The sequence below is a fragment of the Cervus canadensis genome, chromosome 4 (genome assembly GCF_019320065.1).
Source record: "Cervus canadensis isolate Bull #8, Minnesota chromosome 4, ASM1932006v1, whole genome shotgun sequence".
Taxonomy (NCBI): Eukaryota; Metazoa; Chordata; class Mammalia; order Artiodactyla; family Cervidae; genus Cervus; species Cervus canadensis.
The window spans coordinates 88,127,118-88,154,272 of NC_057389.1; the positions used below are offsets into that span (position 1 = coordinate 88,127,118).

Consider the following 27,155-nt stretch of genomic DNA (forward strand, 5'->3'; position numbering starts at 1 on the left):
GTTGAATTAAAAAAATATGCATATGGGTGGGCCCCTGCAATTCAAACCTGTGCTGTTCGAGGGTTAACTGTATACTTCTCAAATTCCCATACATCCTTCAAAACCCCAGCTTCCACACCCACGCAGTCTTGTAACTCTCAATCTCCCCCTGCTTCTCAGAGTACTCCTGTCCTTACTTGGGACTCTCAGCCATTGTGTGTCTCACTCCCACACCATGGGACCAAGACTGTCTGTGTCCAGCTCTGTCTCCCCATCAGTCTGAGAGCCTAGAACTAGCAGCAGGTCAGGCCTGTAGGGGCGTGAGAGAATGCTGGAGGCCACACTTAGTGGTGACATCTACGAGAGGCACTGACATCTACGAGAGGCACTGGACCTTCAGGGCAACCACATGAAAAGGGGCCTATGTAATCTCTGTTTTACAGACTGGCAAGGAACTGGAGGACTGAGAGATCAAGCGGCAGTCCTCAGTCACACAGCTGACTGGGGGAGGGATGTAAAACCCTGGAGCGGGTGGGTTGAGCTTACTGGACAGGCACGGGGCTCTGGCCATCTGGCAGATACACCACGATGAAGCCATCGGAGTCGGGCTTGGGGGTCACGCTGGGCTTTGAGCTGAGCAGGTTGAAGGCGGTCCAGGCTGTGACTGTCTGCTGGAGGCCACCCAGGCTGCTGCCGCGGTTGGTCAGCACGAAGTTGTAGAAGGTGTTGGGCTTGAGGTGAGTGATGAGCTTCTTGGTGGTGCGGCCATCCACGTCCAACGTGAGCCCATTGTATTGGATCTGTGGGGCGGGCCGGCTCAGCAGAGCTCTGGGCTGAGCTCTGGTCCTCATTGAGCCTGGATCCCAGACTTAGCCCGGATCCTATGATCTGTGACCCCAGACTGAACCTCGATCACAGCTGTAGCCCTAATTCCAAGCCTTGACCCCAAGACTCAATCTCGACCCCAGATTGAGCTCCAAACCCAGTTGCTTCTCAATTCCAGCCGAGTCTCAACTCAAAGTTCCAATCCTTAAAAAGTCCTGATTCCACACTTAGGCTTGACTAGAGACTGAGAGACTGAGCCTCAAATCCCAGCTGATCCCAGGCTAAGCCCCAGTTCTGATCGAACCCTAATTCCCCCACTGAACCACGACCCCTGCTGAATCCCAACTGTGCATCCCAATCCTGACTTGAGCCCCGAACCCAGGCTGAGCCTCAATATCCCACCCAATTGCCAGTTCAACTGACCCCCTACTCTGACTCCAGACAGCACCCTCACCCTGGTCAAGCCCCACCCCAAATACACTCTAACCCCAGCCGAGCCCCGCCCCCCACACACCCTAACCGCCCCGATCCTAGATGCAACAGGAGGCTGCGCACCTTGTATGGGGTGGGTGAGTTGTAGTTGTCTGGGAATTCCCAGCTGAGCAGGACCGATGTCTTCATGATCATCTTCACCTTGAAGTTCTTGGGCGAGACTGTGCCACACAGCAGCAGGTGGGAGAGAGCAGAGGAGAGATTCCCGTGAGTGCCAGGCGACTGGGCCGGGGTACGGGGTGGGGGTGGGGCGGCCCAGGCGCTCCCTGTTGTCCGCTGTGCCCGTGGCCTTACTGCCTGGCCCTGGCCCGGCCCTGCCTGGCCCTGTCCCATGTCCCTGCTGCGGGAAACGGCGCAGCTGCAGAGAGAAGGCGGAGGAGGGGAGGGGGGACGGGGTGGGTGGGTAGGAGGGGGGGCGGCGGTGGGGGCGGCGATGCCACCTCGGCATGTCCCACCTTTGCCAAACGCCGGAGCCTCGGGGTCCGGACTCGCCTTGAGCGTCCACGTGGAAGCAGAAAAGTGACTTACTTACCTGGGCAGGGGAGAGGGAGGGGGCTGGGGTGGGGGTGGGCACGAGGCCCGGTCCGGCTCTGGTGCGGGGATCACCGCGCGCCTACCTTGGTCCCGCAGGAACGTCCGGTAGCGGACGGGGGGGCTGTAGGGGCCGGGACCCCGGCGCGTGTGGGCCCGCACTTGGAGGTCATAGGCTGTGTCGGGCTTGAGGCCCTGCAGCGTGAGCACGTTCTCGGCGCCCGGCTCGGCCGCCGCTGGCAGCTCGGTCTCTCGGGCAGGGCCCAGGGCGCCGGCCTCCCGCACGGCCACTGTGTACTTGACAATGGCCCCGTTGCGCTCGGCGGGCACGGGCGGCAGCCAGCGGAGCAGGACGGTACCCGCCGTGGCGTTGCCGGCTGCCTCCAGGATCTGTGGGTGGCCACGGGGTGTGTCCTCGGGGATGCTCAAGACCTCGGCCGCCTCCTCGCCCAGGCCGCCTCGGCTCCTGGCCGCCAGCCGGAACACATACGTGGCCCCCTTGTGCACGCCCGATGCGGTGTAGTGGTCCTCGGTGGGCGCAAACTCCAGCGTGGCCAGGGGGGATGAGTCCTCGCGGCCGAACTGCAGGCGATAGCCCAGCACCTCGTCCTCGGTGGCGCCGGCCGGGGGCTCCCAGCGTGCCAGCAGGCTGCCCTCGGGGGTCTGCTGCACCGACAGGGTGGGGCGGCCCAGCACTGTAGGGGGATACAGGCAGGCGTCAAGGCCACGTGATCAACCCCCAGCTCCAGAGCACAGCGTGGGGTTGCAATTTTTCGGCCACTTGTGGGATCTCAGTTCCCCAACCAGGTATTGAACTTGGGCCCTCAGCAGTGAAAGCACAGAGTCCTAACCACCGAAACACCAAAGAAGTCCCAAGGAACTGCAGTTTTTAAGAGCCATCTAGGGAAGGCCGTGCTCAAAAGACTTGAAGGAGGTGAAAGAGGGAGCGACAAGGACGTCTGGGGGGAACAGTGCATCAGGCAGAGGGAACAGCCACCGAGGAACAGTAAGGAAGCAGGGAACTCAGAGGACCCGAGAAAGGAAAACATCCACCGATTTCACGGCAGGCCCTCATCTATGTACCTCAAGTTAATAAGTCACTCATCTCTTGCCTCCTGCCAGCACCTCATTAGCATCAATGGAATGGAAAAGGGGTGTCTAAAACCCTGTCTCTGCCCCCATGGTTCTCACAGTTTGGGTAGTAATCAATGCATCAAAGTCCTGAGAAGTCCTGCAGTGCTGAAGTACTACATATGAAACCAGGCTTCTCTGCTGTTGGGACTTATCAGGGTCTTTAATGGAAGGTGGTATGAACAGTCACAGTATATGCAGCACGTTCTGCTTAGCAAGCAGGGCTCTAATATAACATCCCTGAGAGGCAGGAGAGAGATGGGAAGCTTTCTGGAGGTGGTAACACGGGAGCTGGCTGCTGGATGACAAAGATACTAAGCAGGTGAAGAGCACAGTAGGGGGCATGGGCCAGCAACAGTGTGAAGGCATGCTGTGTCCAGCTGGGAGGCCTTCAATATCAGGGTCTGTGGTGAGAAGAAAGATGGAGGCCATGGGGGCCCCTCTCTGTTCCTGGAACACAGCAAGCTTGTTCCCCTCTCTGAGCCTTTGCCCGGGTTATGCTCTCTGCCTGCCATGCCCTCCCCTTACGTTTTCACGGCTGCCTCTCTCCTCACTCAGCTAATCCTGGCTGGTGAAAAACCAGCCTCTCAGGACAGACAGGAGGAGCCAGAGGGGAAACTAAGGCAGGGCTGCCAGGAGAGGAGGCTTCATGGTACCACAGGGGAGATGGAGACACCACCCTGAAATGGCAACCTGCTTGGGGGATCAGAGCTGGGATGGGGGAGGCACGGGGTGCAGATAGCAGAGCTGGGCACGATTGTTGGCTGGAAGGGGGGTAGGGCGGGCGGCTGGAGAAGGCTTCCCGAGTAGGGAGTCTAATCAAAGACCTAAAGGATGTGGAGGAGACAGCCAGCTGGGAGAAGGGTATCAGCACAGGGGGAACAGGAGGCAGAGGATAAGAAGTTAGGAATTGCCTGTTGAGGGATGTCCCTGGTGATCCAGTGGCTAAGATTCTGCACACCCAATGCAGTGGGCCCAGGTTCAATCCATGGCGGGGGAACTACATCCCACATGCAGCATGTAAGAGTTCATGAGCTGCAACTAAGAGTTCACATGCCGCAAAGACGACCCAGCGCAGCCAAATAAATACATTAAAAAAAACAAAAAGACTAGGGTGTTGAAGGTTTCCATATGGCTGGAGCTGAATGGGGCTGGACCACGCTGAGTCTGAGTGTCCTCTTGAACAACCTCTGTACTTCACTCTGTTCCTCCCTCCTGGTGTACCCTTCCGCCCTCCCCAGCACCATGGGCTCAAGAACTCTGCAAGGATGCTCTGAGGGCAAAGGGGTCTGTGAGTCTTGTACCTGCTCCTTTGGTCACTACCACCTTGGGTTTGCTGCGAGCGCCATCGCCTTTCATGGTGTAGGCGGCTACCGTGATGGAATAGGCAGTCTCAGGCTGCAGGTTTGTGATGACCATCTCCTGCGGGCAGGGGTGGCGATCAGTGATGCAACCTGGGCTGCCCACCCTCCTCCCCATGCTAGGGACAAGCCAGGCGGACGCAAGGCCCGGTCTGCGGGCAGAGACGTGCACCTGAGCTCATGCCACAGACCTCAACACGTAGCATGTCCATGCTGAGATGGGCACACGTGGCCTCATGACACCTGTCATGGCCCACCCGGACCAGTGCAATGCCAACCCCGCTGCTCTGGTGTCACCACTCTTTGCCACCCAGTCTGTCCTCCCTGCAGCGGCCTCCAGAGGTCATGTGTGAGCACCGGAGTCAGTTCCCACTCTCTTCTGAGACCAGGACTCCCAGTTCCCTAGGGGCAAAAGGCCAAGTCCCTCCCACCGCCTGCTGCCCACAAGGCCCTGACTGACCTGCCCTGTCCCCTCCCTCGCTCACTCTGCTCTAGCCACATGGGCCTCCTGGCTGCTCCTCCTACACACCAGACATGGTCCTGCCCCGAGGCCTTTGCACTGGCTGTCCCACCTGCCTCCACTCTGTCCCTTGGAGTGCTGGAGATTCCTTACCACAGCTCTCAAAAGTCAACTGTCAAGACTTGCAGGAAATCTGCAAGCCAGTTCTTAAAACACGGTGATGGTGGAAAATGAATTATAGAGGCTTCCCTGTTGGCTCAGTGGTAAAGAATCTGCCTGCCAATGCAGGAGACATGGGTTCAATCCCCGGTCAGGGAAGATCCTACATGCTGTGGAGCAATGAAGCCCATGCACAATTACTAAGCCTGTACTCTAGAGCCCAGGAACTACAACCCTGGGTCCACGTGCCACAGCTGGCTAAGCCTGAGTGCCCTAGAGCCTGTGCTATGCAGACGAGAAGCCACCGTAAGGAGAAGTCCATGCTCACTGCAACAGGAGAAAAGGGCACAGCAACGAAGTCCCGGCACAGCCAAAGCCAATACATTTTTTAACAAACTATAAAGAATGAAGCTATATAAACATACAAGCAAATAAATAGTAAAAGCAAAGGGAGTAAATACTCAAAACCTATTCCTTCCTAATTATTTTACTGTGTTAACTAATACTTATGTCTTCAAGGTTATTCTTTTTTAAAAATTGTATCTGAAATTGTAACAAGATTTTCAGCAGTATACACATTTTTATACATTTTTATACTCTTTTCTACTATGGTCCAGGAGCCACTCAGGTAAGAGGGCTAGTGGATACCTCCAGGGTCCTCAGCAGGTGCCCATTTATCTGACGCAAAACGGAGGCTACAAGCTTCAAGAGGTAACAATATCACAGGATACTGAATGGATGCCTGTGCTACACATTTATGACCCTGTTGTTCACCCATGCTCCATCTCTCATATTTGTGTAACAGAAATACTCTACAACGATGAGCTACCACAAACCTGGTCGGTAGCTTGCAATTGACGAAGTGGGAATGTTTACATCATGGAGAAGGGCAAATGCCACACCAGTCAGGACTGTGCCCACCCGCCCGCCCACCTGGACAGCTGACCGTTCAAGCCTTTACACCACTGTCTACACCCCATCCCCACCAGAGCTGTAACTAGACATGCATTTGTGTGTGTTCCAAGTAATATCCCTCTGCCCTGGACTGTGACCCCCCAGGAAGGTGGGCTCAAGGCTGTCCTGGTCACCGCTGTGTCCATGGCACCCAGCACAGGTCTACATTAGAGTAGGTGCTCACTTAATCACTGCTCCTTCAGTGGCTGACAGAGCACCCTGACCGCCCGCACAGTCACACGTGTGCCCATGTTTCCATGCATGCACACCCACCAACACGTCAGGCATGCCTGGGAGCTGTGGGGTGGCCCCAGCAGCACAAGGAGCGCGGTCAGATGCATGAACAGGGGGTCTCCTGCCCCTGAGCCTCAGACATTCAGTCCTTCCCAGGGTCTTCGTGGGTTGGAGGGGCAGGTTAACCTGGAGCCACGTGGGAACGTCCCCGCAAAACTGGGACGGGGGTGGGGAGTACGAGGCAGAGCCACAGGAATGGGTGAAGCTGTGACAATCTAACACCGGGCTCTGGGCTCTCAGAAGAGCCTGTGGCCCCCATCTTAGGGGCAGAAAGACAGCCCAGAAAGAGGCAGCGGTTTGCCTAGAGCCAAACAGTCATCCCAACTCTGGTTCAGGGCCCCAGAGAAAGCTTGGAGGGGTAGAAACAGTTGTTCTACAGGCCTCTTGTCCCACCTGGGGCCCAAGGACCACTCCCCCAGAGCCAAAACGAAGGAGAGGGGAACTTTGGCCTGAGAGAAATTTCAAGGTCAGGGAAGGCTAAGCCAAATGACAACAGTCAGGCTGGGTGGGAAAGTGACTGCTCTAACTTCACAGGCCTGGGTCCATTAAGGGAGGCTGTAAGGTGGAGGAGGGTGGGTAAGGCTGTGGGAACAGTTGGAGGGAAGATGTGTGGGAGACCACAGCGGGGAGCCAGCCTGGGGGACAGGGGTGGGGAGGCAAAAGGCCAGAGGAGTCCAAGGGTCCCTCAGGTAAGAAGGCTAATGGATACCTCCGGGGTCCCCAGGAGGTGTCCATTTATCTGACGCAAAACCGAGGCTGTAGCTCCAAGAGGTAAACTGGGTGTGCATCGGGGGCCCAGGGGAGGAGACCCTTTCACAAGGAGCGTGCAGGGAGGTGTGGACTCACAGCACTGACAGTGGCTGGGGGCGGGGGGGGCACTACTTACATATTCAGCCGTGTCGTCCATCTCCCACTGAGCGGGGAGGAGGCGGCAGGAGAGAGAGGAGGAGGTGAGCGAGGTAGCCAGAGAGAAAAAGAGAGAAGCGGCGAGACGGCAGGAGCGCACGGACCCCGCCCAGCCCCGCCCCCAGGCCCCGCCCGGAGCCCCGCCCACCTGGGCATCGGCCAGCATGATGTCCTTGATGCGCGGCGGCCCTCGGGCCTCTGCGCCCTCCATGCGCACGTAGTGGACCTGGTAGCCGCGGATCTGGCCGTGCTGGCGGCCGGGCGCGGGCGAGCGCCACAGCACGCGAATGGCCGTGGCGTTGAGCGCCTCCGCCTCCACCTTCCGTGGCGGCGCGCTGGGCACTGGCGGGAGGAGGGGAGGGGGGCGGGCGGGGCCGTTACTGAGGTGCCCAGCCCCGCCCCGGGCAGCGCCACTGCCCGATGCCAGGGTGACGAGTGACTGCCGGTTAACCGGGCGCTCTGAGCGCTCCCCACTGGCGAGGAGGGAATACCTCCCGCACACCTCCCACAGCCCGGGGGAGCGAGCACTGACGGTGCACCCCCTTTACAGATTGGCAACTGCGGCTCCCAGAGCCTAGACCACGTGCCCAGGGCCACCAGACATGACCGGGTCCTGCATGTCCCATCCTAAGAGCTTTACACACACTGACTCCACCCTTAGATCACTCCTGTCAGATAGGGGCTCTTATGCTCACTTTACAGATAGGGAAACTGAGGCACAGAGAGTTGACTCCAGGATCACAGGGTTATTAAGAGACAATGCTGGGATGGGAATCAGGCAGCTCAGCTGCAGGCTCCATTACACTCCAGGGTGCAGCCAGCCCCCAAGCTCAGAGCCCTTGCCATTCACCTCGCCCCTGACCCCAAGATCTGGAATGAAGAATGGCTTCATCTCTTCCCCATGTTTAGGACAAAATGTGGGGCTGCCAACTGAACCTTCCAGGCCAATGGCCCAGAAAGCAACTTGTCCCGGTTTCCTGCAGTTTTACTGGGGGAGCTGCCTGCTTCATTTCCCCCCAGGAATCTCAGCCTCTACTATGTGACTAGCGCCTTACAACTTTCTAGCGTGGCAGCAGTGGGGATATTTACACCACAGAAATTGGCCAGCACTGCAAATCAGTCTCCCACCCTGGGGAGGTGGTGGTTAACCGTCCTCAGCATGCCATCTCCTTATTTTCTAGGTAGGATGGCTCAGACCCAAGGAGCTCCAAATCCTGGGTTATCTCAAGACTTTAAAAACAGGGTTTCCGGGGTCCCACGGACCTCGTAATTTTCCCGCCAGTGTTGCTTGCCGTTTCCACTGCCACAGTTTCCACCACCAGACCAAAATACAGGACACTGCCCGCTTAATGTTCCAGGCCCAAGGCTCAGAGAAAATGCAGCCCAGAAGGCCCAGTGAGGAGAATTCCAAGAGCAAGGAGCCTGGGATGACTTGTCACGCAGCCCTCTCCTGCCTGTCTCGTACCGTCTGACCACCAGCCAGCCCAGTTCTCCAGGGACCGAAGGCTCTGCAGCGGGGGGCCGGGCTGGGGCCTGGGGGTCGTGGGCCGGGGCCGGTGCTTACCGTCCTCGTCGGTGCGGACGACCACGGGCGAGCTCTCAGGCCCTGGTCCCACCTCTGTGTGAGCGACGGCCGTGATGCGGTACTCCGTCCACTTGTCCAACGCCTCCAGCAGGATCTGGGTGGTGGTCGGGGGGATGCCGTTCACCTCCTTGGGTTGCGGGTCCTCCGAGCCCAGCGGTCGGTAGCGGACGCTATAGCTCACCAGGGCCCCGTTGTGCGTGTCCGGCGGCGGCGGGCGCCAACTTACCAAAATGGCCGTGGAGCGCGTGCTGACGCACTTAACATCTTGAGGGGGGGCTGACGGTTCTATTGGGGGGGGGAGAACGTGGGGGGCGGGGAAGGGAGGCGGGATGGGCGGGGAGGGGGTGGGGAAACAAAAGATGGGAAAGAGAAAATAAAAAAGAAGATGATAACAAACAAAACAGAAGCAAACCAAAGAAAAAAGTCGAACCCAAAAGAAGTGGGTGTCAACCAAAGGTGAGATGGGCGGGCGGGCGGGCGGGGCCGGGGGCCGGGAGGGCTGGCCAAGAAGGCTGCGTTCAGCATAAGGGGCTGCGCTTGGCACACAGTAGGTCTTAGGGAGAGGGGGCCCACAGTCCCCACAGAGCACGCACTAGGCCAAGGGGAACAGCAGTGAAAGTCCTATTTGCTGGGCACCTACTATGTGCCAGGCACAGTGACAACTGACATAGCAATAAAAGCCCCATTTACTGGGCACCAACTCTCTGCCGGTCACAAAATAACAGCGACTCTGTACTTATTTACTCAACACCTACTGTGTGCCAGGGAGAGCACCAGGGATGGAATGACAGTAAAGGTACTTATCTATTGAAGGCCTACTGTGTGCTGAGGACTGTGCCAGTGGAAAAACAAAAGCTTCATTTATTGGGCCCTTCCTATGTGCCGGGCTCAGTGCCAAGGGCTCTGCAGAGTAACAGTAAGAACATCTATTTACTGAGCCCCTGCTACATGCTAGGCACAATGTCAAGGGCTTCGCAGAGTTAAAAGTAAGTGTACTTATTTACTGAACACCTACTGTATGCCAGGCATTGCACAGGGATAGAGTAACAGTAAATGTACTTATCTGCTGAACACCCACTGTGTGCTGAGCACTGTGACAAAGGAATAGCAATAAAAGCTTCTTTACCGGGCACTCCCTATGTGCCGCTGCTTTGCCAGGTGCCAAAGCAATAAAAGCCCTGTTAATTCAGTTCACTACTATGGCAGGGCTTCCCAGGTGGTGCTAGTGGTAGAGAACCTGCCTGCCAATACAGGAGACATAAGAGACGAGGGTTCTCTCCCTGGGTCGGGAAGATCCTCTGGGGCATGGCATGGCAACCCACTCCAGTATTCTTGCCGGGAAAATCCCATGGACAGAGGAGCCTGGTGGACTACAGTCCAGGGGGTCACAAAGAGTCGAACCCGACTGAGACCTAGCATGCTCACACTACATTCTAGGCACAGTGCCAAGGGTTTCACCAACAAGTTAAAACATGTACTTATTGAAGTCCTACTATGTGCCAAGCAGCATACCAAGGGCTTTATAGAATAAAAGTAAAATGTTTATTGCACACCTGCTGTGTGCCAGGTACCGTGCCTGAGGAATAGCAAAAGCTCCACTTACTTATATGCTGGGCACACCACCAACGATGGAATTGCAGTTACCAATAGTTTACTGAACACCTACTACGTGCCCAGGGAACAGCAGGAAAAGCCCCACTTACTGGGCACCTACTATGTGCTAGGAGTGTCTCTAAAAGCTTCATAGGTTAATAATAGGAGGATCCATTTACTGAAAACCTTTACTGCCAGAGACCCTGGAGGGCACCCCAATGGTTACTCCTTGGCCACACTTGCAAAGAAAACAATGCCAGAGTCTTGAGTACCTACTGTGTGCCGGTTAGCATGCCAGGGGATATGCAGAGTAATAACAGAAGCCCTTGTGTATTAGATGCCTACTGTGATGGCCCAGGGCCAGAGCTTTCCAGGTAACACAGCTCATATTTACCATTTACTGTGTGCCCTATTTAGCACCTACTGTGTGCCAGATTTTTAATAACACATGGTTCTTCTGTTCTGAGCCCCTACTATGCACCTGATGCTACCCTAAGCCCATTACTGATCAACAATATGTCTCATTTACTGAGCACCTACTATAGGTTGGTCTTTTAACAGCCCTCTGATGATAAATGTAGCTGTTGCCATTCAGGCAGTGCCTACTGCATGCCAGGCCCTGTGCTAAGGCCTTTATGGAAAAAGAAAAACAGTTCCCACATATTAGTACCTACTATGTGCTAGGTACTGTATGAAGGGCCTTGTAGAACATTCATAGTTCTCATCTCTTAGGCACCTACTATGTGTCAGGCCCTGTTACTACTGGATAACAGTAATAATCTCCACAATTTAAGCACCTACTATGTGTCAAGCGCTGTGTTGATGGCCCTATATAAAAATGGTATAGTTCTTATTTATTGAAGACCTACTATTTACACACACAGAGCCAAGAACCTGCAGACAAGAGCTCTTCATGTATGGGGCAAAAACTGCCTGACCCCATGCTAGGCCTTTCCAGACTGACAGTAGTTTCCATCTGAGCACCTACTACGTGCCCAGGACCAGGCCATTTATCAAGCACTTAATGCCAGCCATTGGGCCAAGGGTTTTGCAGGGTGATCATCGTAGCCCCCATGTTTTGAGGACCTACTGTGCACCTGGGACCAGGTTGGGCCTGTAACAAACTGTTAATAGTCTCCATTCATGGAGTGCCAACTCTGGGCCCAGCACCTTGTCAATCATATTTAGATTGAAAATAACTGCTGCATTTATGGAGCACCTACTGTGTGCCAGGCAGCTTGTTAAGGGCTTTGATAAATAACTACATATATATATATATATATATATATATAACTAAATAATAAATAAGTAATGCGTGATATTCTCACACATTAAGCACCAGCTGTGTGCGTCAGGGCTTTATGGAATATCAGTAATAGTCTCCATATGCTTAGCACACACTAGGGGCCAGGCCCTGTGTTAAGACCATTACTAATAATAAACCTCACATTCTAAGTATTTTCTGCTCACCTAGCAGCCTAGACCTTTTACAGACTCAAAATGTGGCCCACTGATTGTGCCTCATTTAATTCTCACAACCCCTTAGGTGGCCAGAAGTAGCCCCCCTCCACTCCCACCCCACGTTCCCAGGAAATGGGTTTCAAAGCCCACCGGGTTGCCTGGCATTATCATTGACTGTGTACCCACTGGGTGCCAGGCCCTATTTTACAGGTGAGGAAACTGAGGCCCAGAAAAGGCAAGTGGCCTGCCCTTAGGGCATGTGGTAAGAGCCAGGACTTGAAAACAGGCTCAACAGCTGTCCACAGGCTGTTTTGGTTGCAGCTGGCAATTCAGAACTCAGCCAGTGTGTTTATCAGCTCAGGCCAGTTAAGGATGCCTGCAGTCACACTCCCTCAAATGCCCATGACTCTAGAGTCTGCCTCCCCTCGTGGGCAGCTTAGAGAGGTCACTGGCCTTGCTTGAGGTCAAGGTACATAGAACCTTCACCAGCCCCAACTATTCATCATGTGTGTTTATAGACCACTTACTCTGTGCACACCCCCTGCCAAGATCTGGGACACAGAGATGAATCAGAGGCCTCTGTCCTCAAAGCCATCAATCAGGCCACCTGAGACCCCAGAGGCCACTCAAATGACTTATTGCAGCCAGAATGACTCTCTGGACTCACTTAAAGAGAAACACTGGAGTTCCTTCCTCCAGAGCTAGACCCTTGGGGTCCCTTCCCCCATTTCTTGACCAGCCACCCCAACCGAAAGTGCCCAGGGGATAGGGGAGTCAGGCAGGAGTAGAAAAAACAACCGAGGAATGTGCTGGAAGGAATGGATTCGCTGAGAAAGGGGGAGGAAAAACAAAACCAAAACCGTAACAAAAGAAGAAACAACCATGATGGTGATGATGATGAGAAAAACCATAATAAAAGAAAGAAAGACGCCTTCCAGAAAACTCCCAGTCTGGTTACCTACCTTCCACTCTTCAACTGCTAACTTAAAAGACTTTCTTACGAGGGAGGGAATGGCGGAGTGCTGACCTACAAGGCCAGACCGAGCTCTGGGTGGGTCTCCGGCTGCAAGTGGGGCGTGCAGCCCTGCTCCGGCCCCAGTGTGGGCACGCTGCAGTTCCAGGCTGGTGCCGACGAGGCAGGAAGGTGGGACGGTGTCTGGGGAGACCCACGGCTGAGTGGTCTGGCCTCCACCTACCCTTGAGTTCAGCCTAAGAAGCCCGCACTCCCCGGGGAGGGGGGGGGCATACGCCTGGCCCTGCGTCTTGGCTGCCGGTTCTCTTGCACCCCAACCGCCTTGGGGTGCAAAGTAGGGAGTCCCTTCTCCCCCACTCCCTGCCCTGGGCCGCCCCGGAGGTTTGCGTGGATGGGCCAAACCGCTTTCTTGACGACCTTGGCGGCCGCCTCCTTCACAATCCGGCCCAACCTGCGTGACTTCTTGGGAGGGGGCGGGGTGGCATGGATGCGCACGTGGATGCACGTGGGGGAGGGGCATGGTTCCGGGTCCCCGGGTCCTTGACAGGCGTGCCGCTCAGCAGTGGCAGCGGGCTGAAGAGTTTAGGGGGCTGAATCTGGGCTCTGGACTGTCTGCACAGCCCAGCACACTGGGCACAGGCTAGTGGGTGCACGCAGGGTGGGCCGTTTTTGTGAACTCGCTGGAGACCAGCGTGTACTCACCTTTGCGGCACCTGTGCCGGTCTCTCACGTGGCTGCCCAAGCCACAGGACACCCTCACTGATCGCCTCACGCACAAACACGCCTGTGAGTTGCGGAGCACTTGGCTGGGCCCCAGCAGGGCGGGGAGGAGGGTAGGGGGCCGGGGGTGACGGAGGAGGGGCAGGGTGCTGTCTCGGAGGCCCCTGATTCCAGCGGCTCAGACACTCTGGCCGGAGTTGCCGTCTCTCGACTGACCCGTGACCCGCTGTGCACACGCCTAGGGGGTGCCTGAAGGTTTCAACACCAAGGCGGCTGCCGGAACATAGGCTTGGGGTAGCTACCCCTGTGACTGACTGAACAGGGGGAGGAGAAGGAGGGGGCCACCTGGGCCAGACTCGGCAGAGAGGAGGGAGCAGAGGGAGGAGGGGGAGGCAGGGAGGCAGCGGAGGAGGGGCCGGCCTCGGCCCTGAGCTCAGGAGGTGGGGAGGGAGTGAGGAGTGTGGCAGGGGCCACGGTGTGGCCCAGAGCCAGCTGCAGTGTTCTGTCCAAAAGGTGACTTTCTGTAACAGGGAGGCCGGGCGGGCACAGCGAAGAACTCCAGGAATTCCAGAGCTATATGTTTTGGATAGCCTTGCACTCCCCCCAGGACCAGGCATCAGTTCTGACTCCCCCCACCCTGGCCCCCGCCAATGAGGACCCCTGTTTGGGGGCCAAGAAGGGCCATTTGGGGAGGTGGGGTCTTCTCTGTATCCTCTGCTCTCTGGGAAGGATGGGGTGCACGCTGTGACTGTCTCATGGACCCCTCCAAACGCCTGTGAAATGGGCGCAATGTGGCCATTATTCCACAAGCCCCAAACCCAGGAGAGACAGCGGAGAGAGAAGGTGCCATCAGTCAAACCGGCCATGGCTGTCCCCAGGGGAGACAAAGAAACTGGGGCCTGCAGGGTCCACAGACGAGCCCCTCACTGCAGTGGCGGGGGAACTGGGGCTCAGCAAGGATTCTCGTGCGCCGGAGGCGGAGGAGCAGGTGGGATGGGCCAAGGCGCCCCCCACCCTTGCGCAGGCCCCGCCCGGGTCAGTGCAAAGGCGCCGGCCAGGTCCCCCCCGCAGGTCAGGGCGGGGTCCGAGAGACACCTACTGGACTGCAGCGTGCGCTGCCGCACCACCGAGGTGAAGGCGCCCAGGCCCTGCGGGGAGCGCGCCGCCAGGCGAAAGGCGTACTCCGTGTTGGGTTTCAGGTCATCCACCACGAAGGCAGTGGCCGGGTCGAAGGTCCTCGCGACCTGGGGGAGGGGCGAGGAGAGAGACCCGGATGGAGAGAGAGCGAGAGAGAGGGGGGGAGAGACAGACAGACAGACACAGACCCACAAAGTGATGGAGATGGAGAAAAGAGAGGGGGAAAAGTTAGCAAAGGACAGGGGCAAAGAGAAGGAGGAAGATAGATATTCAGGTACCGAGTCGGCAAGGCAGGAGAGCCGCCCAGAGCGGGTGCTTGGGGAGGGGAGAGGGGGCGAGTGCCATCCCCTCCCCCACGCCACCCTCGTACCTCTCTGCCGTGGTCACCTTCCCGGTAGAGGAGCTCGTATTTGATGATGCTCTCCTGCCGCGGGGGGCTCCAGGAGAGCCCAATGCTCGTCTCTGACTTAGCCTCGGCCCGGAAGTTCATGGGCTGGCCAGGCACTGCGGGTGAGAGGCGAGAGGGCTGGTATCATCGAGGAGAGGCTGGGGAGGGGGTCTACCAGCATAGGGTACCCAACCTTTGAGGTTCCCATTCTCCCCCAAAAGAGCTCCCTAAAGCTTAGCACTGCCCTAAAATGAAGGGTTATGAGGTTCTGGATGCTCCCACAATGTTCTCCACTGTTCTCATTCCTCTTCTTTTTCCAGGGACACCCCCCTGTGGCCTATTGTTGTCAGCTGCCCGCCCCAACTCTCCCATCCTCTCTGCTGCCAATGGGAAAACATTTTTAAAACATCCCCTTTACAACACACCCCAGCATCCACCCTCTCCCCTCAATGGTGGGGCCCATAACTGGAAATATAGATCCACCCTGTTCTGCTCTACGGCAGCAGAATTCCAAACCTGCTTTCCCTTTGCTAGAGCAGTGGCTTGACTCTTCCTGGACTCGAGGTTCCCAAGCCCAGAAACCCATAGAGAGCTGGGGCCCATGCACCTACATGTTCCACACCCAGTCCTTCGCCTGCACTGAGAGAGACCTGCCTTCGGGACTTTGGGTTAACATACTTTCTGTTATTTCAGTGATCCAGTGGGCATGGATCCCTCTAGTGAGAGCAGCAAACCCATGTTCCCAAACTCAGAGATGGATGGGGGAGGGGCATAACAAAGGAGAGGGAGGCCAGCGGAGGCCACACCCCTTTTCTCAGATGCATCGCTACCAACTGTAGCCCTGTGTGTGGGCTTGCCAGATCGGCTTTCCCGAGGGTAGCCAGAAATCTGGGTTTTCTAGGACACCCTCCTGCATTGCAACGCTAGCATGAAAATACTTGAAAAAGGCCAAATAAACCACGTGGTGGCTTTCAGGTAAGATGGCCCCCTCTGTGCGCTCCGAGGCACATCACCGCATGGCCGCCTCCTACTGCCTGGTAGGGTTTGGGTCCCAAATCTCTCTGTCCTCCCATTCCCCAGAAGCCATGCATCATGTGGGCAACGCACCTCCCTGCTGAGTCTTGACCTGGATAGGGTCCGAGAGGGGCCCGTCGCCCACGGAGGTGAAGGCCAGCACGCGCACTGTGTACGTTTCGTCCTCCAGAAGGCTGCCCACGGTGGTCAGCAGGCTGTCGTCCACGTTGTGCTTCTGCCAGTTGCCCACGGGGTGCTCGGGTTCCATGGTGTAATAGATCCGGTAGCCCCGGATCAGGCCATTGGGTTCCACCGGCTCCTCCCACTGGATGATCATGGTGGTGGCACTGAGCATGCGGGCCTGCACGTTCCTCGGCGCGCTGGCGGGGGCCTGCTCCCCGGTGCGGGTGACCACCGACTCGCTGGGCGGCCCCTGGCCGATGGAGTTGACGGCCGACACCCAGATCTCGTACTCAGAGTTGGGGCTCAGACCACCGATGCTGTAACGCGTGGTGGTGATGTCCTCTTTGATCTGGTACGGCCCGTCCTGGCTCTTGGATTTATATTCGATGACGTAGTAGGACACAGGGTCTGGGTTGCCTGAGTCCCACGTGATGGTGATGCTAGTGGCTGTGTTCTCTGTCACCACGGGAGTCCCGGGGGCTTTGGGGAGAGCTGTGGGTGGGAGGCAAGGTCACATGTCAGGCATACTGGCTGTGAACCCTCAAGGCTGTGTAGCTTTTAGTCACATGACTGCCCTCTCAGAGCCATCATTTCTTTGGTGGTAACCCCTGTCTTAATGACCCCTAGCCCACCATCTATAGCAAGTATTGGCAAGGTATACGGCTTATGTATTGCTGGTGGCTGCTTGTGTGCTAATAATTACTCAGCTCTGTCACGGCAGCCCAAAGCTGCCACAAGCCAGTTGTGAGCAAATGGGCAGGTGTCAATAAAACTTTATTTATAAAAACAAGTGGAGGGCCAGATTCAGTCCATGGGCTGTAATCTGCTGGCCCCTGTTCCAAAGCTAGAAAAAATATCTGGGGGCATCCTCCTCTGAGTTTCACCACAAACTTGAGACATCAAGAGAGTCAGTAATCCCTCCCTAGTCCCCAGTGCTCCATCTCTCTGAGTTTTGCACAGGCTGCTTCCTTTTCTTAGATATGTTCTCCATCTGTTTTGGCTCATTCCTGTTCAACTTTTAGTCTTCCCCTTATTTAGCTTTCCTGGGAATTGGCACCTTTATTCTGGGGGTCTGAGTGGTGCTCCATGGCCCCATCACTGCCCTAATCAGCCTGCATCATAACTGCCAGGCTACATGGTATCACCCACTTTGGACTGGGAGCTCCGTAGAACAAGACTGGGTCTCATTCCATGGGGCCAGGCCTACAATAATTTGTCATCAGTAAATATCTGTTGACTGTCCTGTTCCCAGCCAGGAGTGACTGAAGCCAGAAGAGTAACTCAGAAGTTCTTCCACCATCATGCCCCACCTACACCTGAGGTACAGGGATGACTTGCCTCCCCCACGGCCCTGCTTACATTTCACTGTGATCTGGGCCACGGCCTCGATGACGCCCAGGCTGGACATGGCCACGCATGTGTAGTTGGCAGAGTCCTTCACGTCTGTGAGTTCCAGCACGTTCCGGCCCACAGGCATGTCATCCTCGGGCGTCAGGTCCTCGGCCCCCTGCATCCACTTGACGTATGGCATGGGTGAGCCCACGGCCACACAGGTGATGTTCACGTTGCCACCTGGCATGATCTCGTGGCTCATGGGCAAGATGGAGAACCGTGGTGCCACGCGGCGGACTGGGGGAGTGGGGTGGGTGGGAGATGCAGGGTGGAGTGGTGGTGGGAGGGAGATGCACGGGGTTGGGGGGGGATGGGGAGACGGAATGCAGAGGAGAAAAGAAAGAAAAGCAGGAGGAAAGAAAGGAAGAAGGAAAGAAAGAAAAAAGGAAAAAAAAAGTGGAAAACAATTTAAATATAAACAGGGCTGTTTCCTTCCCCCCAGTCAAAATTTTTTTTCTTCCGAATGAAAGAAAATAACAACAACAAAAAAAGAAACAAATTAAAAAACCAAATTCCAACACAAAGAAACCAAAACTTCAAAGGAAGGTAATTTCACAAACAATATATATAGAGAGAGATTGATATATAATAAAAGAGACATGAAGCATTATTCCATAGCAACAGGGTTTCAGAGACCAAAGTGGCTGGTCCACAGCACAGTTAGAACACAAAAATTTATCAGTGGTTTCTCATCTTTGCTGACAGACGTGGCTTCAGGGAGCAGCCCCTCTGCCGGCTCAGAGGAACTTCAGAAGATTGGGGCTGTGGGGGCCAGGGGAGGGGGGATGCTCTGGGAAGGTCAGATGGGAGGGGCGAGGGCACAGGAGGTCATGGGAAGAGTTGGGAGCAGCAGGCAGAGGGGACCAGGATGTTGGGCCCTCCCATCCCCACTCGCTCTGGTGACCTGGGGTCCCCGCCCACTTCCCCAGGGGGGCCCTCCAGGAAAAGATGAGAAACTCTAATGAAATTTTTGTGGTTTTGGGGTATAGAAACCCTTCTAAAAGCTTCTGTCGGATCTGACAAGTTTCCATTGATAGATGCAGCTCTCAGAATCACAAACAGCATGCAAAATAGGTTGGTTGGTTGAGAGAGGCTGAAAGAGAAAGAGACAGAGAGAGAGAGAGAGGAAGGAAAAGGCAGAAAGTGGAAGAGAGAGAAGGTTAATGCGAAGAGGCCTGGATCTCAGGGGCCTTTAGTGCACAGTCATGGGGGGAATCAGAGAGAAGAGAGAAAGAGAGAAAACAGAACAGACAGGGAGGGGGAGAGAGAGAGAAAGGAGGGGGAAGGGACCCACTTCAATGCTGCATATTAATTCTAGCGGATGTGACCCAATGTGACACGTCACATTGTCACATCACAGCCCTGGCAGAATAATAAGTAGGATATTAATAATAATCATAATCATAAACGAGGGAATGAACTTGAACGCTGAGAAACAGGGACATGTCCTGTGCATTTCTTAGCGGGAAAGCGAATGCAGCCTTCTGTCCCAATCTTGCAGACCATGAAGGCAGCAGGATGCATTTCGGGGGGCTCCATTTTCGGAAGCTGGATGGGTTTCTGGGTTGGGTGTGCGGGGAAAGAAGGGATAGGCACTAATGGGCATCTAAAGTGCCAAGGGGCACAGCTGCCCCATGGGAAATGTTGCTCTGTGGAGGAAAGGACTTGGGCCAACTGGTAAACCCTTCTAGCCAGATCAAGGTTGTCCCTGGCTTCAGGAAACCACATGGACATGCCCCCAGCTTCGGGCAGGTCAAGGAATCGTGTCTCAAACTGTAGGGATGACCGCCTGGAGGCTCACTCAGCAAGGCTAAACAGGACCACAAAGTAACTTTCACATGAAACTGGGGGTGCTCATGGTGGAGGGGTCTGGCCTGTCCTACAGAGGAGGGGGCTCCAGGGGCAAAGGGAGGCAGCCCCGTTTCCTCTCTCTTGGCATGGGTTCCAAGCTGAAAAATCGCAAGCCTTGTTCCTTGAATTCCAGCAGGAAGTGAAGAAGAAGGGGAGCTCCGTGGGGGTGGGAGGGAGGACCAAGAAAGCTGGCAGCCCTTCAGAAAAAGAAGCCCCACGAAAAGTCCAGAGTCACATTGGAGACAGGATGGAGGAGCTGGAAGGTGTCAGCAGAGGAGAGGAATGGGGGGAGGGGCAGGGACGGGAGACAGAGGGGCCATGCAGACAGACTGGGGAATGAAGGGTGGCTGGGTAGGGCGCTGAGATGGGTGGGGGCAGCTTTCTGGCAGGGCTGGAAGGAGGGCGGGGGGAGTTGGGAGGAGAATGGGGGGTCCGGCCAGCCAGCGGACGCGGTCCAGGCCAGCCGCCGGCATCCACAGCGAGGCACGAGTGGGATGCCCAAACGCTGCGTTGTCATGGAAACGGAACACGATGGGGGATGAGCGTGGGGGAGCTAATTAATCAAGGACAGAAAACGGCACTGACGTCCAAAACAAAACCAGGAGAAACAAATGCAAAACCAAAGTGGGGTGGGGGGGATAATTCACAACACCAAACAAAAACCCTCTAAAACAAAATACCCAAAAAGCAAGAAGGAAAAACAAAAAAAAAAACCATGGAATGGGTGTGGGGCTGAAAATCGGGGTCTGAAAGGAGGAGGGCTGTGGCTTCCCCAGGGAGGTACCCCCCCAACCCTGGCAGAACACAGCATCTGGCCTCCCCACCCAGCACCCAAGGGCCCTGGCAGAGGCTCAAGGCGGCCTCAGAGGTGAGAGTCTCACAGGCAAAAGAACCTTCGGAACCAAACCACCCAGCCACAGGGAGCCCCACTTCTCAGTGATACTCTCTCTGATGCTTGTTTAGAGCGGAACAAATGGAGACCACATCAGTCTCATCACACAGTTCAAGGTGCTCCCCTCAAGACCTCAGGAAAACCTGCCCAGGCTGGGGTCGGGGGCTGATGAGATTGCATAGCCTTGTGGCCTTGGGAAGGGCCCCTCATCCTCTGGGAGCCTCAGTTTCCTCCTCTGTGAAATGGAGACCATCAGTTGATACGCTGAGGTCATTAAGCTGACTGGGGCAGTGCCCAGCACATAGTAGGTGCTCAGCCTGGGCATGAGGCTGGTGAAGTTCCCTCTGGTCTTCCAGGGTGCTGGGAAGATCAATGAGATGCTTAACATTAAGGAGGTTTCAGCATGAATCAGAGTTGTTTTTTTGTTTTTTAAAGAAAGCAATAGGAAGAATATCTATTGAATCCCTCCCAACTGAGAGGCCAATGACCTTGTACCCATTTTGTGGATGAGGCAGTGGAGTCCCAGAGAGGAACCAGGGCTAGCTGGAAGACACAAAGAAAGGAAGTGATAGGGCCAGAGCTCAAAGCCCGGTATGCCTGATCCCCACCTCCTAGATAAAGTGAGCCTTCTCTTACCATGGTAATTAGCGAGAATTACATAGCCACATGTCCCTTCTTGGTTCTTTCACACTTATATCCTTAACCCTCTAGGGATACCAAAAAGGGCAAAAGTACCTCACCTATATACATCTGTCAACTAAATAATCACCAGGTGAATAATATCCAGCAGCCATCAAAATAAATGTCCAGGAGCCATTAGTAAAAGGTTTATACCAAAAGGGATTACTGAAACATTAAAGGGAGTAAGAGCTAGCTTTAGGATTTAAAGATTAAATAGGAGCCAGATTTATCCCTGTGTAAAACTCAACATCACACCCCAAAGACCCTGCTCATGTCTGATCTTATCTTAAAATACCTTCCTTTAGGAGTGTCATAATTTGGAAGGTACCTCTAACACTTTTCTGAAGTAGACACAAGGCAAACATCTTGAACATGTAAAAGACTTGCCACACAGGGTTGTTAATTATAAGTCAGTTAAGTGTGGGAGGGCATTTATCAACAAATGTAATTTTGGTGCTCACAAATCCCCAGCATGGCCGGCAGCCATCAATTAAATGGATCTGCCAATATGCTGTAAAGGCTGACACCTAAGACACTTTGCCCACTTGCTTTCTCGCCTACCCCATTGGTTTCTAAGGGTGTGCTGCAAGAAGAGGGCTGGTTTGCCATGACTTAGGGGAGGACTGTGCCCATGAGGACTAGGTGGCTTAACCCCCCACCCCGCGGGGGGTCCTTATAAGGCCTCTGGGTATCCTCCCAGTTGGCAAGGGCGGGTGGCTGACGCTGTGTTCTGCCCAGTTTGGTGCTGACTCCCACCCACATCATTTTTCCACCCCTGGCTGCAAGCTTGAGGTGCAGGTTAGAGAGTAAGGTGGGCGCGGAACCCACGGGACGGAGTGGCCCCGCGGGACCCCCGCCCCCAATTACCGACCTGAGTGGAGGGTCCAGGCAGGTTATAAGGGGACCACACCAGCCTTGGTCCTCAGCACGCTCCAGCTGGTTCTTGTTTCCAGCTCTTCTCGTCACCGAGTAGCCGGGGGGGTCCCAGTGGGGGGGACCCGTGTGGGTGCGGGGATCAGGAGGGTGGGCGGTGGTGGGGGGTGGCGGGTTGAGGGGATGGGTCGCTTCAAACCCCGATTCACATGGAAAAACAACTCAAAAACCATCAAAGCAACCGGGAGACGACCCCTCCCCCAGGCAGGAAGAGGCAGAAACTCAAAAACCAAAAAAAGTGGGGGGGGGGCGGGAGGCGGGGTTCAGGGGAGAAGGGGATGGGAAGGGTGAGGGGGGGGAACTCAAAAGTGAGGTGATCTGATTGAAGCACTGGGTAGGGAACTCAACAGTGTCAGACATCTCAACGAGTCAGCAAGCCGCAGCTCCGAGGGGGTGGGGTGGGGGCGGGGGGCTCTGCTGGGCATTTTGGGGTGGGAGAAGCTGCTGGGTGCTCCCCCGGACTCCAAAATGAGGACGGGGAAGGGCGGGGAAGGTGCCAAGAAGTTCTGCAGCCTCCATGGGGTTTACTCAGGCTTAGATTACACCTGTCAGGGGAGGGGGAGGGGCGTCCGAGGCCTAACTCCAAAGCCCCTCCATTGAACCCCAGCCCGTGGCCCAGGGAGGGTGGGTACCACTCCATGGCCTGCCCTGTGATCTTTCTTCCCCTCCCACGCCATCCTGCCTCCCCTCTCCCACTGCCAGCTCCCTCTGCTGCTCAGATAGTGCAAGGCCTGGAGGGACCTGGCTGGACCCCTGGCCCACAGGCTGGCTGACCAGCGGCCTTTTGAGCTGGACATTTTACTGCCCTACAGATACTTTTTTATTGTTTTTTTTTTTTTTTTTGTACTCTCTGTCTCCCAATATTCTTTTTTTTTTTTTCCAGTTCTAGCAAAAAGGGGCACAGTGTCTTGCCAATTGACTGACTCCCCTTGCCCCCTCGCTGCGGCCGCCGGAGACACAGGGCTCTCTGAATGACGAGGTGTAATCTAATGTACCCCTCACCCCCAAAAAACAGAGGAAACAGCAATGCAAAGGGTGTGAGGCAGGCAGCAGGCGAGAGGTGTCTATAGAGCTCAGTGTTCCTGCGGAACGGCCCCCCCCCCGCCCCCATCCACCATGCCCGAACAGAGAAGAAGCCTGCCTCCCCACCCCCGGAGCCCCTCTCCCCTGTGGGTGACGGTGGGATGAGGAGAAGGGCTGGGTTCTGATCTGCCACTGCCTACCACCAAGGTCATGTCAGGGACTTTGGGGGGTGGAGGATGAGGTGGGGGGCATGGCCAGGTGTGACCAGCAGGAACTGGGGGAGCTTGCCAACATTCCCCAGTGGTAGTCTTCATGGAGATACAGGAGGTCATGGGGAGGGGTGGTGATTCCAGGCCCAATATCTATCTACTCCTGTCTGGGGGCTGCCAGGGGGGAAAGGGGGAACACCTGGAGATCATATCTACCAATTATATGGCTTGGATGCCAGAGATTTAATTTTAAAAACATTCTGCCCCACAAAATGCCATGCTGTGAATTGATCTGAAGAGGTCTGGGGATGGTTTGCAGATAAAGGGTTCTGAAGAACACCTGGAAACTAGGGCAATCTAGAGCTCCCTCTGGCATCAGATACTGAGTCCTGATCTCTTAGTTCAGCATTTGAGAACTAGCATTAAGTTATCCCCATCAGGCTCCTTCTAAAATCCTGACAACATCCTAAGTCCCTTGGAGGTGGAAGGTTCTCTCCCACGTCTCTGGCTCTAGTATCTTCCTGTGCCATCAGGTGGGTGGCACACCATTTCACTGGGTCCTCTGCACCAGGGTTCAATGATGCTATGTTGCTAGACCAAATGGTAAAGACACCATCTTCAGCCACTCATTCTCACCTTAAAGGCTGATGCTTTTTAAGAAAATTAACAGCCAGGGAGAATGTAATTCTGAGCTACATCTTCCTTAGGGAAGTTCTGGGGTTAGAGCTGCCAGCTGCACTTTAAAAAATGGACCTGGCTTTGACTTTGGGTCCTTTAAATCTCAGCAATTGACTTCAGGAGAAGGGTAAATCTGAATACTTCACCCCCTGGATCACCCAGGGTCAATAGAAGCTGGAGATTGTGAATTGAAGGAAGAGTTAGGTTGAAGGTGGGGATTCCTTGCAGCTAATTCCCAGGAATGGTTGCCCTGGCAACAGTGTAACCGCTTATAGCTTTCAGGGCAGAACATGCTAGGTGGCTCTTCTCTTCTGCTGAGCTGGTATGTATCTGCAAGGGTAGCCTAACACCCAAACTGGGTCACTGGCACTCCCTCCTTTTATTTTTTTTGCCCCCTTTTGACACTCTGGCCACGGAACTTCCTGTGGGAGTGACAGGGAGTAAGAGGAAAGATGTGAATCTGGGGAGACCACTGATCTCATGGGATTGAGGTTGGAGCCAGGAAAAAATGAGACCATGGGCTGAGCTCTGAAAAGCATTAGCAAAACTTGAGCTCTGAGCAAATGAATTAATTTTTGCCCTTCAATTCTTCCCAAAGCAGTTTCCCGTAAGCCATCTTATTCAAAAGCCGTATCTGTGAAATAAATGATGGGGAAACTGAGGCCCCCAAAGGAAAATGACTTGCCCAAACCATTTATTTGAACTCTATTTCCCTATTTTTACAACAATCTCCCTTGTGATTTCTTATGTGCCACACATGACACAAGGCACCAGACAGATGAATATGAATTTCCTCCATGGACTCCTCCCAACTATCCTGTGAGCTTGGCGTACTGATGCTTCTTCCTATTGTTCAGATGAGAAAATAGGGACTCCAAGCAACCAGGTGACCAGCCCAAGGTCATACAGCCAAGGAGGGGCAGAGGCAGGACTTGAATCTGGGTCTCAAGTCCAAAGTCTGTACTCTTATCACTAGTCTGTACTGCCCCCAAAGTCCAAGTGGTCTTCAGAGACCCTCAGCCACCTCTCAGTTTCCATTGACTGGAACCCAGCTTTCATTAAGGAGCTGAGAGACCTCTTTCCTACATCTTTTGGAGAGTTCTGCCTGGCAGCTATTACTCTGGATTCAAAAGGAGACAGGAAAAATAAATCTCCTATTATTGCACCTAAAATCTTCTTGCCAACTCGGCCCTGAACTTAATCATTGCGAGTTTAGAGAAGGCAGGTGAGGGACAAGGGAGAGGTTACCCCAAACAGGCTGGTCTCAGCTCTCAACTGTCATCTATGTTGGGTAGTCAGCTGGGAGCTAGTGGCTATAAATCTACATAGATCTTTTATAGGGGGCTTGTTTTCTTTTTGGGGTTAGAATGGGGCTCTCAAAGGTTTGCCTTTCCTCAGGGAGGGAAGAGGAGATGGGAGCGAGCGTCTCCAAAGGTTTCAAAAGTGAGAGAAACAGACAGAAGGAGAGCTGAGAGAGAGAGAGAGAGAGAGAGAGAAAGAAAGAGAGAGAGAGAGAGAGAGGCAGAGGGAGAGCTAGGGAGGCAGAGAGAGGGAGGGAGGGGCTGTGCCCAAAGTTCCCCAGGGTTTTCTCCAGAATTCCACAGTTCTGATGCTTAGGTACTCAGAAAGTGACCATGCTGCATTGCTGGACAAAAGATGCCTGCGACTAGGCTGAGAATCTGGGAGGTGGTGAGGGAAGCAGCCAACATCATCTATGAGGCGGAGGCATAGCACTAGGGCAGAGTGACTGGCCAAGTAGTTGGCTAAAGTCTATCATGCTACATTTTCCAATGGGTGGATCCATATTGGTACCCAGTCAGGATGCAAAAAGTCATCACAACAGCTATCATTCTGAGCACTGACTATGTGCCAAGCATGCATCATTTTGGGAGGATGGTCCATTTATAGGTGGCCACTTCTCATATTTAGACATGTTGGTCTACTGAACAAGAACTCAACATGCCAGCTGTCCATTCAGCTGTGCTTCCAATGCCTGTTTCTGGGTTGTCTGGGAAGGTGGGAGGTGGTCTCATGCTGAGGCAGAAGGAAGGGAATGTGCCTGCTTAAGCTCCCTTCCAACATGGCAGCCCTGAAGCGCTGAGGCATCAGCTCTGGCTAAGAGACACAGCTGTCCAGTCAGGTCAGACAAACTGGGCTTCTCTCCTCACACACCTCAGCCAAGCTCTGACCTCCCACCATCTGTCTAAGCCACCTCCTTTGTGCTCTTGAGCCCAGGTGGTCACTTTCTGCCCCAGCATCCCAGCTGTGGGACCCCTTCCGCCCTCCTGGATGGTAGTTGGGACAGGAACACTGGCTTTTAAATCACAATGCGTTTGGAGAACAACCACACAACAGCTCAGCCCAAGAAATCGAAACCAAAGAGCACGGAAACACAAGACAGACCCAAAGACCAAACGCTTTGATGGGGGGAGGGAGCGGGGTAAAGGGGCTGGGAGGGGGAAAAAAAAACGAACTGATCGGTTTTTTCCCCCAAAATGAAACAAAAAATTAGTAACTAAATAAAAAGAAGAAAGAAAAAAAGAAAAAAAACAAACGAAGGAAACCAAAGGAGAAAAACGGAACGGAAGACGAGAAACACTCCAACAGAAGGCGTTGGGAATTCACCAAACCGAATTGACAAGAGTGGCATGCAGAGAAATTTTTACATTCTCCCAGCATGCATCAGGCCCAAGTTACCATGACGACGAGGAGTGCAAAAAACTTAGCAACAACATTACCAAAGGATGCATATAGGCGACCACAATGCAAGCATCGCATGTGTGCGGCCGGCCCTAGGCCGGGCTGGGCGCGGCTGAGATTTTCGTGTCTTTCTGGGTTTTTTTTTTGGCTCTCGCTTGGCGGTTTTTTGTTTTGTTGGCTTTCAGCTCATTATTCGCATTCTGCCATTTTTCTATCATTTTCTGTGTGCATGTCTGCGTGTGTCCGTGTTCCTGTCTGTGTGTGTTTTCATGTGTGTGTGTGTGTGTGTGTGTGTGTGTGTGTGACTTTCAGAATGTAAAAATGTAGGTAAAGAAAGTAAAAAAGAAAAAAACACACCAACCTTCTCGAAGCTCTGAGGGATGTAAAGGGGGTTTGATGCAGAACACAATGACATGGGGAGAAGAGAAAAAATAGGGGAGATACAGAGAGTAAAAAGAGGACTTCCCAAGGCTAAAAGCTGCAATAGTTTGTTGATTTTTTTCTTTAAACCAAAAAAAAAATTAAAATTAAAAAACAAAAAGAACAGCAACGACCTTTTCGTCTTTCCTTGACATACACAATCTACATTTGCTTTCCACAATTTTTTTTTTTAATTCAATTTTGGAGCGTCTGAGGCCCAGGCAAAGGAC

General features: G+C 54.3%; 1 protein-coding gene across 10 annotated transcripts in view; it reads right to left on the reverse strand.

The window, feature by feature from the left end:
• Positions 1-27,155, reverse strand: part of PTPRS (protein tyrosine phosphatase receptor type S) — a 112,350-nt gene that overhangs the window by 18,745 nt on the left and 66,450 nt on the right. For 8 of the 10 annotated variants that reach the window (XM_043466283.1, XM_043466287.1, XM_043466284.1 and 5 more), the window contains exons 7-16: positions 17,506-17,775; positions 16,057-16,638; positions 14,932-15,065; positions 14,524-14,668; positions 8,657-8,962; positions 7,241-7,434; positions 4,263-4,380; positions 1,914-2,522; positions 1,360-1,457; positions 526-779 (exon numbers count right to left, since the gene is read on the reverse strand). In XM_043466283.1, coding sequence (XP_043322218.1) covers positions 526-779; positions 1,360-1,457; positions 1,914-2,522; positions 4,263-4,380; positions 7,241-7,434; positions 8,657-8,962; positions 14,524-14,668; positions 14,932-15,065; positions 16,057-16,638; positions 17,506-17,775 — 2,710 coding nt within the window. The remainder of the gene's footprint in view (positions 1-525; positions 780-1,359; positions 1,458-1,913; positions 2,523-4,262; positions 4,381-7,240; positions 7,435-8,656; positions 8,963-14,523; positions 14,669-14,931; positions 15,066-16,056; positions 16,639-17,505; positions 17,776-27,155) is intronic. The other 2 variants (XM_043466291.1, XM_043466290.1) reach the window with 1 other exon arrangement.